Here is a 12310-nt window from a genome sequence, read left to right as displayed (position 1 = left end):
AAAATCTTCAGAATCCCTAGAGTTCTTTAAACACCTCCTGTTCCTTTGGAGAGTCTTTTTATGCCTGAGGTACTGCCAGCAAATGCAAGTTGGTCTTTCTTCCAAAGAGGTCACCCTTAAATTCTTCTCTCCCAGCAACCTCTCAACAACTGCTCTTATTCCACAGTGTTTAAGACAGAGTAGCTGCATAGCACCCTCCTCTTTACTTCTATTGCATCCTCTATATATCTGATAATCTCTAGACACACTGTATTATAATCATAGAGCTTAGGGCTGTCTTCCCACTATTAGTATCATCAGCAAGAGCAGCAGCTAAAAATTATTTATCTTGAAGAATGACAATGGGAAAGACGCTGGAATACTAGAGGACAGATGTTACCCTGATTTTCTAAAATGGAGAAAGAGTCACAAAACCACAGATGAAATTGATGACAATCCCTAGAAAAATTCTGGAACTGATTTTTAAACAGGTGGTTTTAAAGCACTTATTTAAAACAACAGGAGTCTATATTTCCTTAGAGATAAATCATAACACATCAACTGCTAAAACCTGGTTCTCTTTTTCATTTTTTTAATATTTATTTTATAGTTGGACAAAATGCCTTTATTTCACTCAATTATTTTTTACATGGTGCTGAGGATCGAACCCAGGGTCCCGCGCGTGTGAGACGAGCACTCTACCGCTGAGCCACAACCCCAGCCCCCTGATTTCCTTTTTTAAAAAACATTTTTATTTTTGGAAATAAATGTAGAGTCACCAAAAAAAAAAATCTGTTTGCCTTTTTGATAGTGCAGCGAGGCTAGTAGATGTTAGTAACTATATCTTGATTTCAGCCAGGCATTGGTGGAACTCTCTCATAACATTTTCTGCATTGCCATGTTTGATATAGCCCTTTTGTTTCACCTAATATTGTAAACTTTTTTAAAATATATTTTTTAGTTGTTGATGGACTTTTATTTTATTTATTTGTATGTGGTGCTGAGAATCGAACCCAGTGCCTCAAACATGCTAGGCAAGTGCTTTACCACTGAGCCACAACCCCAGCCCATATGTAAGCATTTTTAAGAACAGAATTCAGTTCTGTTTTATCTCTATTACCCACAGCCCTTTGTACATGAAAGATATTAAAAATTTGTTTCTTGCTATTGATTACGATCCTTCCTTATAAGACAGGAAAATGCTGACCGGCTAAACATAGTGAAACATTGTGAATCCACAACTTGTTAAAAAAAAATTGGTTGGGGAAGGTTTATTAACAGATTGGTGTCAACCTGGAAACATAATATGCCAAAGATTTGAACAAAGTTTGTGCTCTCCAAATAGCTTAACTTGGAGGAGGACATAAAGTTGAAAGGGACAAAATTAAAATTCAGAATCACCTTAGCTTGAATATTGTGTTAAACCAATAAAACAAAACGGTAGGGTTTCATAGGCGATTCGAGAGATTGTTTGCATAAAAACAGGATGGATTATCTGCTTGCCAGATAGAGTCCCTCTTACAGGTATTTGAACTAAAAATGTGGAAAGAATAGGGAAGTTACAGGCTATAATTAGAGCTGAAAATCTGATGTGAAGAAAGAAGGCTGCCTGTACCCTGGAAGAATTTTTTTTTTTTTCCTGGAGAGGGAGTGATAGGGATTGAATTTAGGGCCTGGCACTTGATGGGCAACTGCTCTACCACTGAGTCACACCTCATTGAAGATCCCTGGAGGATCCCTGCAGATCCCTGGAGAAATCTTAAATTAACCAGGAAAGCACCCATTAAAGACTCATGCATGCACTTAATATACATGAATTCAATACTATATCATGGACAGAATAAAACTAAAGGTAAGAATATTCACAGTTTAAAACAGTATGGTGATTCAGCTCATCACTCCATTCTAGAGGACTTGAATTTTCCCATTGTCCTTCCCTTTTGGTGATGTCAACTTCTGCCTCCCTCAAATTACACAATAGATGTGATGCAGGTATTTAAAGATAGGCATTTTTACTACACTGGAACATCCATGACAAGCCAACTACTTCTGGTGCTAAACAGAATAAAGACTGATATGTTCCACCTCTTCAGAAACCATCGTCTGTACCAAACTTAGTGAGAATGAAACTCTCAGGGTTAGTTTTGACATTATGTGTTTTTGTCCTTTGTGCTGACCTTAGAACTCAGCCTCTAAGTGAAGGCTACTCTCACGCATGATAAACTGTTGTTCTCTGTGTAGCTCATTTGTTCTCAGGAAACACCCTGTCCTCCCTAGTGAGTTCCAGGTAAAAAGGTTCTGACGGTCATTGTTCTCTATGGATACCAGAACCAGGTGAACCTATCCATGAAGGAATGAGGAATCCAGATTGTCACTCCCCCTGCAGAATTCTTCCCCAGGAGGTTGATTTCTACCCGGCCATGGCCACAATTCACATCTTTACACCAGTGGAGGCAGGAACTAAGGGGTTCTCTAGTGTCAGGGGCTCATGTGATTCATACTGGAGGCAGACTGATATAGTTGGATTGTCTCCACCAAAATTGATGTTGAAATTTAATCATCATTTTGAGGTCTTAGGATCAGGTGGGACCTTTAAAAGGTGATCATATCAGGAGGGCTCTAAATTCACAGATTAACGAGTTAATGGCTTATATAAACAGTGGGTCTGTTATAAAAGCCAATTTGGCTCTGTTATTTATATCTGCCCCTCTCACCATGTGATGTCCTATGCCACCTCAGGATTTTGGAGAATACCTACCAGCAAGAAGCTCCTCATCAGACATGGCCCCTCAACCTTGCCTTCCAGTCTCCAGAACTGTGAGCCGAATAAACCTCTATTCTTTATAGATTACCCAGTCTGTGGTATTCAGTTATAGCGACAGAAAATGGACTAAGACACCATCATTACCAGAGGCTCCTAAGAGGTAGAAAGATATGGGCCCTGAGTACCTACTTGATCTATCATGCCCCTTCTGTGCTTGGCCTCCACTCTCTGAGTTCCTGGCTGGTCCTGTCTTCTGACTTAGACCCTAACTTTTGGCAGGTGGGAAGAAACTTCCAGAGCCTGCTCCCCTGCTCATAGCCTCTATATGGGCCCACTCTTCCCACAGAGTTCCAATGAAGCTAAGGCCCTAGGAAGGCAAATGGAGATCTCTAACCTTTAGGCCACGTTGGAAGGTGGAGATGGACAGCAGAGCCAGGTCTTGCTGTTCCTCAGCGTAGCGCACCAGGTACACATAGACAAGCTTCTTCACCTGGGGGAGAGTGGGTTTCTCACCAAGAGATTTTTTTCAGCAGATGCTCGTACATCCACCTCCCAGGATGTCATCACCCCAGTCAATTGCAGTCCACTGGGACAAATTCTTCAGTGGGATATAGCATCCTTGAGAATGTTTCAGGCCCTTCACCCTGATCCATCTCCAATTCAGGGATATGTAGCCAATGTCTTCTGGATCAGGGATATTTCTGAGCATGCTGGGCCCTCAAGGGCTGACTCATTTCCTTTATCATTCCCAATCCAGCTTGAGTTTAGTCCTGGCACTGGGGGGATGGGAGGCCCCTCACTGGGTAGTGCTCACCTCTATATTCTTACAGGCCACGTTCTTCACCACAGCAGGAAACAGGTCTGAGGCATTCTTCCCACGGGCAATCATCTGGGTGGTGGGGTCAAAGCAGAGGAAGAAGAGAAGAGGCACAGCACTGATTAGGGGAATGTCCAAGAAGCTGAGGAGAGCTGCTCTTTAAACCCAGGACCCTCCCTATGGAAGGCCCCTTCCCTCCCCTCTCACCGCCACAATCCTCTTCATGGCCTCTAGCTTGAGGGAATCCTTGTTGGTGTCCAACATCTCTTTCAGATCATCATGCCTGGGGGAGGCACAAGAGGTCAGCTGAGGGCAAAGGACGGAGGTGGGGGTATCAATCACAAGGGTCCAGACAGAAAGAAGGGACACAGGCAAGGAAGGCTGAGACAAGACCCAACCAGAGGAGAGGGACTAGAGCAAAGGTGACTGGAAAGGGATAAAATATAGATTAGGGGACTCTGGGTATCAGGAGAAACATGTGGGCCAGCCAGTGTTATGACTCCTATTACCTCAGAATGTGAGCTTATTTGGAAATAGGTTTGTTAAAGATGTGATTACAGATGCTCTTTCATTTAAAAAAGGGTTACGGCCCCATAAATCCATTATAAGTTGAAAATATTCTAAGTTGAAAATGAATTGAATACGTTTCACCTACCAAATGTCATAGCTTAGCCTATCTTCCCTTAAATATGCTTAGAACACTTACATTAGCACAGAATTGAGCACTGAAATATCATATAGCATATTGCCCAGAAAAAGATCAAAATTCAAAATTCAAAGTAGTTTCTACTGAATGCTTATCACTTTCACACCATCATATAGTCAAAAACTCATAAATTGACCCATCATATAAGTCAGGGACTGTCTATTCCTAAGCTATTATAGTTTGGATTTGGAATGCCCCTCAAAGACTTATGTGTTGAGGGCTTGGTCCCCAATACAACAATGTTCAGAGATGGGGCTTTTGGGAAGTGATTGGTCCATGAGGGCTCTGACCTCATGAATGAATTAATCCATTGATGGGTTCATAATAAATGAACTATTGGGAGGTGGTGGAAACTGTAGGAGGTAGGGCCTAGGTCCCTGGAGGCATGAAGGGTACATCTTGTCCCTAGCCTCTTCCTCTTGTTCTCTGCTTTCTGGCTCTCATGAAGTGAGTAGCTCTGCTCTACCATGCCCTCTCTACCATAATTGTCTGCCTTACCATAGGCTCATAGCAATGGAGCCAGCCTCTATTCATTCGTTCAGACTGAAACCTCTGACTGTGAGCCAAAATAAATTTCCTCTTTTACATGTTTTTCTCAGGTATTTTGTCATGCAATAAAAAGCTGACTAACACATAAGTTAAATGAGGTCATACCATAGTAGGGTGGGTTCCTAGTCCAATATGCTTGGTCATCTTATATAATATGACAGCCATGTGAAGAGACAAAGATAGAAGAAGAATGCTATGTGAAGAAGGAGAATTGAAGAGATGCATCTAGAAGCCAAGGAATGCCAAAGATTGCAAGCAAACCACCAGAATTTGGGAAGAGGCAAGACAGTACTCTCCTACAGGATAAAGAGACATCATGACCCTGTGGACATCCTAGTTCAGACTTTAGGCTCCCAGAACTATGAGACAATAATATATTTTTTCTAAGCAACCGATGTTGTGGTGCTTTGTTACAGCAGACATAGGAAATTAATATAGCCAGAGACTGAGAGTTAGGAGACGAAGGAAGGGTGAGGGGTGGGAAAATATGGACTGTACTCAGAAAACAAGGTCAATTGAATGGATAAGAAAGACCAGTTAAAAGGAAGTGGGAGGACTGGGGATGTGGCTCAAGCGGTGGCATGCTCGCCTGGCATGCATGGGGCACTAGGTTCGATCCTCAACACCACATAAAAATAAAAAATAAAGATATTGTGTCCACCTAAAACTAAAAAATAAATATTAAAAAAAGGAAGTGGGTATTCAATAAGAATAGGATGCCTTTGCTCCATACCTAGTGTGTTTGCAGGTCCTGACCTCACAGACAACACCGATTCCAAGGACTAGACTGGTCCCAGAGACTTTACAGATAAATAGTCTTACAATAAAGACCAGATCTATCACTCAACATTCAACAATCATTCAAGGAAGTTATAAAATCCTAATGAGAGAAATATACAAACATTTGAATAAGTGATCCCTTGTGCTTGGTTGAGGAAAATAAACATAGTAGCAAAAGAAATACATAAATTTTACGTGCTGTCTGCTGAATTCCAAAGCAATAATTTTCTAAAACTTTGTTAAGTAATAGTGAACATTATCTGGAAAAAAAAAATCAGTAGGTAAGCACTCCAAAAAATATTTTTTTGGGAAAAGAAGGATGGCAGACAGCTCATCCCTCTAGATATCAAAACATAAAACAAAAGACAATGATAAAAGCATATTGTACCAGGTTAAAAACAGAAGATCAAAAGTCACTGGGGAGGAGCTGTGGCTGTAGTTCTGTGGCAGAGTGCTTGCCTAGCATGTGTGAGGCACTGGGTTTGATCCTTAGCACCATATGAAAATAAACAAATAAAATAAAGGCATTCTGTCCATCTACAACTACAAAACTTTTTTTGAAAAAAGATACTTGGGCTGGGGATGTGGCTCAAGCGGTAGCGCGCTCGCCTGGCATGCGCGGGACGCTGGGTTCGAGCCTCAGCATCACATAAAAATAAAGATGTTGTGTCCACCGAAAACTAAAAAATAAATATTAAAAAATTCTCTCTCTCTCTCTCTCTCTCTCTCTCTCTCTCTTAAAAAAAAAAAAAGATGCTTTAGGGTTGAGGATGTGGCTCAAGTGGTAGTGCGTTTGCCTAGCCTGCGTGAGGCATTGGGTTTGATCCTTAGCACTATATAAAAATAAACAAATAAAATAAAGGCATTCTGTACATCTACAACTACAAAACTTTTTTTTTAAAAAGATGCTTTAGGGTTGAGGATGTGACTCAAGTGGTAGCGCGCTCGCCTAACATGCGTGAGGCACTGGGTTCGATTCTCAGCACCACATAAAAACAAAATAAAGATATTGTGTCCACCTAAAACTAAAAAATAAATATTAAAAAAAGATGCTTTAAAAAAAGTCACTGGGGAAATTTCATGAAAGGATGTAAGTTGATACTTTAGGAACAAATAACTCCCCAATGTTGGAACAACTGCTATGCACCAAAGAATTTAAGTTGTGCACATACTTCACACCAAAATAAATACCACATTTACTTATAAATTATTTTTAAATATGGAAGGAAAGAGGAAATTTTATTTATTTTTATTTTTTAAAATATTTTTTTAATTGTAGATGGACACAATATTTTTATTTTTATGCGGTGCTAAGGATCAAACCCAGTGCCTCACGCATGCTAGGTAAGCATTCTACTACTGAGCTACAACCCCAGCCCAGAAATTTTATTTTTTAAAATACTGTTAGTTATAGATGGATGTAATACCTTTATTTTATTTATTTATGTGGTGTTGAGGATCGAACCCAGTGCCTTACATGTGCTAGATAAGCGCTCTACCACTGACCTACAACCCCAACCGAGAAATTTTATTTATTTTATTTTTTAAAAAAATATTTTGTTTCAGTTGTAGTTGGACACAATACCTTTATTTTATTTTTATGTGGTGCTGAGGATCGAACCCAGGGCCTCACCCATACTAGGCAAGAGCTTTACCACTGAGCCATAACTCCAGCCCCAGAAATTTTATTTTTAAGGGCATAAAATTACCAGTAACAATATGGCTAGATTTAATTTTTTTTAATTTAGGTATATAAAAACTAAATTTAAACCAGGCATGGTGGTGCATGCCCGTAATCCCAGAGATTTCACAGATTGAGGCAGGAGGATTATTGAGGCCAGCCTTAGCAATTTAGTAAGACCCTGTCTCAAAATACAATAAAAAGAGCAGGGTATGTGGGGATGTAACTTAGTTGTAGAAAGCCCCTGGGTTCAATCTCCAGTATAAGAAAGAAAGAAAAAAAAAAAAAAACACCTAAATTTAAAGAAAAAAATATGGCAACCAGAACCACTATTAAAAGTCCCATGCATAGGGCTGGGATATAGCTCAGTGGTGGAGCTCTTGCCTAGCTAGCATGCACAAGGCCTGATGCAAAAAGCCAAAAAAAAAAAAAAAACCCGAATAGTTCCACACGTGGTGAACCTTAAGCAACATAAATTTATTTTCTCATAATTCTGAAGACTATAAATCTGAGTGTGTCAAGGTGTCAATGGGGTTGGTTTCTTTCTCTCTCTGGCTTGTAGATAGTATGAAAGGTGGGTCAGAGAGTTTTTGAGAGTGGGTCAGAGTTAAACCCTAGGAAAGGGTTTATGGGAACTCCCAATTTATAGCCAGTTGGTCAGTTGCAATTGATTTCTGAAGCAGGGGGCAGTCTTATGGGACTGAGTCCTTGACCTGTGGGATCTGACACTCTGTCCAGGTAGAGAGTGTCAAAATTAAGTTGAATTCTAGGATACCTAGTTGGCATCTGCCAGATAATTGGTTGTTGGTGAGAAGAAATCCTTACACATTTTAGTTACCAGAGATGATATTTTCTGGTGAGTGGTGTGTATGAGAGCTGCAAAAACACACTTTGTTTTGTTTTGTTTTTAAACACGCTGTGTTTTTTCCTATCTCTTGTCACTGTCCCTGTGTCTTCACATGGTCTTATCTCTATGTGTACATATGTCAAAGTTTCCTCTTTTTATAAAGAACCAAGTCATGGGCTGGGGCTGTAGCTCAGCAGCAGGGTGCTTGCCAAGCATGTGTGAGGCACTGGGTTTGATCTTCAGCATACATAAAAATGAAATAAATAAAATAAAGGCATTATGTCCATCTACAACTATAAAAAAATTTTTTAAAAAAAGTCATGTTGGATTAGGGCCAACCCTATACTTCATTTTAGCTTAATTGCCTCTTTAAGGACTCTATCTCCAAATAAGGACATATTCTTAGGTACTGGGGGCTAAGCCTTCAACATATGAATTTGAGGGGGACACAATTTAGCCCACAGTAGGAACAAAATAGAAAATATTTGGTATATGGTAAATAAAAGTTTAATACTCAAAACTGATAAAGAATTGATATAAATTTATAAGATCTGTGTCCAGCATTCACTGTCAGGGATGCTATAGGCCCATCTGTCATCTGCTTGCCCCATCAGATAGAGAGAGCCCTGAGCTGTTGTTCTCCATTCACTGAGTAGAGCATGGGCCATTTTCCTTGGTCAAATACCCTTGAGTAGTAAACACCCCATCCATACTCAGAGGTCCTGGATCTGGTAGTCAAAAAGCAAAGATAGAACTGTGAATAAACACATGAAGAATGTATTTATATATAACTGATGGAATTGTTGGCAACCATACCCTCATGTTGCCAAGACAATTTCAAAATGTAGTGAGTAGCTGTGTGGGGGGGACCTGCACACACTAATCTCCCAGATGACACTCTGATAACACTGATAACCCACAGGGTTTGGTGGGTTTTTGTTTTTTGTTTGTTTGTTTGGTACTGGGGATTGAACCCAGGAGTACTTTACCACTGAGTTACATCCTGAGCTGTTTTTATTTTGAGACAGGGTTCTCACTAAGTTGCCCAGGATGGCATTGAACTTGACATCCTCCTGTCTCAGCCTCGCCAGTCACTAGGATTATAGGTATGTGCCACTGCACCTGGCTAATCGACAGCTTTTGATTCAAGTGCAAGAACCCAGTCCTGAGAAGTATCATAAAAGGAAGAAATTAAAAATCAGTGTATGCAAAGTGAGTCAGAGAAGTGAAGCATTTACAAACAATAGAAAATAGAAATTGAGGCCAAAAATGCTAGGAGAGGGAAGAACATAATAAGAGAGGTAAATGTGCTGAGTGTGGTGACACATGCCAATAATCCAGCTACTAGGGAGATAGAGACAGGAGGTCTGCAAGTTCAAGGACAGCCTCTGAAACTTCAGCAAGACCCTGTCTCAAAATAAAAAATAAAAGGGCAGGAGATGTAGTTCACCACTGGGTTCAATCCCCAATACCAAAAAAAAAAGGCAAATGTGACTGCTGTTGATACTGAGAAATGAAAAATGGCCAACACTGACAGGAAAAGAGCCCAACATAACATGTTCCCTAGTGCCCTAGTCACAGGGCTGCAGAGTGTATAAGTGCCTAACAGATAAAATTAGGAAGGACAGAAGGAACCCTAGGATGCTGATGGCCCAGTAACTTCGGAAAATGTCTTTCCTGAGAAGATTTTTTATAGAAAGCAAAGTAGAAAAATGGTACCTTCCAGAACACAGAGGCCTTTGCTAACTATCAGGTTAGGGGTGAAGAAGATACCTAGACCCGCTCATATTAAATCAAAATTAACATGAGCCTGGGAATGCTCCCAAAACCAGAGAACATGGCCCAGCCAGGAATAGAATATAACCATCTTATCACCCTCTCAAACAGCCCTGGTTGTCAGTTCCTCACAGGTGTCAAGCTCAGAACATTTGGGGTGTCACAGACCATTCAGGTGGGTTTGGATAGCACTGAGGGTCACTAGCTTCCCCAAATACAAACGTTCACCCAGGATCCTTTATATATGCAGTCAATTTACACACTCCACAGACACTCACAACCAGTATGATACACACATACCTCAGACACTCCCATATCCCCCATCATGGAACACTTATACCCCCTAGATAGACCCACACACACCCAGATACATAAACAATCCATACATAAACACATATACATACAACCCCTGCTGACACACATCTATAGCTCCCAGAAAAACACACCCACACACCCAACATAAACACCTCCCTCAGAAACACTCCTCACCCATAACCCCCATACCTATTCACCCACAAATACATATTACCATCCCCATAGATCCCCCTACAACAAGATCTCTCTACCATATCCTCATAGGGACCTACATATCCCACACAGATATACTCATCCCATAATACATCCTGCAGTCACACATGCCATTAGGTCACACCTAATAAAAATTTAACTTTGACAAAAGTTAGCCATTCCCATCTCATTCATTAAAATGGCCAGTGGACCCCTTTTTGAATTTTTTAAAATATTTTTATTTGTCAGTAGACCTTTATTTTATTTATTTATACTTGGTGCTGAGAACCGAACCCAGTACCTCACACATGCTAGGCAAGCGCTCTACCACTGAGCCACAACCCCAGCCCTTTTTTGAGATTTTTTTAAATGAAAAATTTAGGCTTTGAGGATCAAATACATCTAGCTTCAGGGCTGCTCTGACTTTTTCTGAGGACTCACCCTGGGGTGACTCTTCATTTGCCTTCTTTGGGAGGTGTAGGAGTTGCCCAGTCTCCTTTAATTCTGGGCATTTCCTAAAGCTGACTTCTTCACACTTGCTCATACCCACAAATGCCACAGACCCCTGTCAAATGCACACACCCAAGGGCAACACCCCCACCCAACCTCCTGCACACATTCCAGGCCCCTGAGGGAGAAGGGAGCTGAGGGAAGGGAGTGGTCACTGGCTGTAAAGCAGATAGCAGGTCAGTGGGCATCAAATGCCCACTGACTCAAAACAGCAGCACCCTCCTGGGGTGAGGTAGCCCTGGGTCCCTCACTCTTGCTTCTACCAGCGGATGTTCCCAAGAGGCAAAGGAAGGGAACATAGCAACACTCCAAAGCCATGAAACATTCATCTCCCACAGTCAGATCCCCTTACACTGTACTCACTCTGTCTTGACCCCTGGTCTGATCTGGCCTGGCCTGACCTGAGAGACTCTCCTGGAGTGGCTGGAGCCAGCCAGGGAGGTCAGACATGATGTTTGAGGCCAGTACATCTGCCTTCCCTCATCATCCATGTCCCAGTCTACTAACCAGGCAGGAGCTGGCCAAACAGTCTGTGATTTATCCTGCCCCCATCATCCATGTCCCATTCTACTAACCAGTCAGGAGCTGGCCAAACAGAGCCCAGTCCAACCAAGGTCTGCAGGGAGAAAAAACAGTCAAGGTGGGACACTGACCCTAAATATTTTACTGTCCTCCTTCCCTTAGAGCCTCCAGGGAGTTAAGCTCCTTATCCCCACAACATACTCATACTCTCAACCCATATATTCCCTTTGGGCTGCCACCCAACACCCAGCCCCTGAGCCTGGACCCTAAATGCCAGTCCAGAAGAAGCTGGGCTGTGTGATGGCTACCTAGACTTCCTGGATGTCCAGTTTTAGGGGCTCTAGGGGGTCCCTCTTTACCTTAATGGCTGGCTCTGGCCTTGGCTGGCCTCTGGGCTAGATCCTTCAGGGGATGCTTCCAGAGTTGTGTCTTCCTCTGGGGCTTGAAGCCACCGAAGTTCCTCAGGCTGCAGGGCCTGGTACCAGGGTGGGGGCCCACCTTCAGGGGCCAGCACAGGGCTAGAAGCCTCCTGATCTGCCCCACAGGTCCCTCTGGCCCCTGGGAGCTGCAGGAATCGCTGCATTGGGCATCAGGTCCTGTCCTGCTCCAGGATAGGACTGAGCTGGTCAGTGAGCTGGGGCTTTCTGTCACAGTCACCAGGAGGCTGGCCCCAAAGTAACCTGACACTGGCCAGGAGGGAGGTTCTGGTTTCCTCTTCCCTACTCAGAGATGAGATCTCAGAAGGGACAGAAGGGCAGGGCCTGTGGACAAAGTCTACCCCAATCTCTGGGCAGGGAACTCCCCTCTGATACAGGCAGAGGCAAGGAATGCCCTCTTCACCTCCAATCCCACAGCCCAACTGGACCTCAGGT

At 42.3% G+C, this 12310-nt stretch overlaps 1 protein-coding gene across 1 annotated transcript in view; it reads right to left on the bottom strand.

Moving 5' to 3' along the window:
* The window catches only part of Ap3b2 (adaptor related protein complex 3 subunit beta 2), a 35152-nt gene that overhangs the window by 19649 nt on the left and 3193 nt on the right, over positions 1-12310 (bottom strand). The window contains exons 2-4 of the mRNA XM_015493182.2: positions 3768-3843; positions 3558-3632; positions 3138-3233 (exon numbers count right to left, since the gene is read on the bottom strand). Coding sequence (XP_015348668.1) covers positions 3138-3233; positions 3558-3632; positions 3768-3843 — 247 coding nt within the window. The remainder of the gene's footprint in view (positions 1-3137; positions 3234-3557; positions 3633-3767; positions 3844-12310) is intronic.

The sequence above is a fragment of the Marmota marmota genome, unplaced genomic scaffold (assembly GCF_001458135.2).
Source record: "Marmota marmota marmota unplaced genomic scaffold, marMar, whole genome shotgun sequence".
Lineage (NCBI taxonomy): Eukaryota > Metazoa > Chordata > Mammalia > Rodentia > Sciuridae > Marmota > Marmota marmota.
Note: the sequence above shows the minus strand (reverse complement) of the source record. Positions and strands in the feature narration are given on the sequence as shown.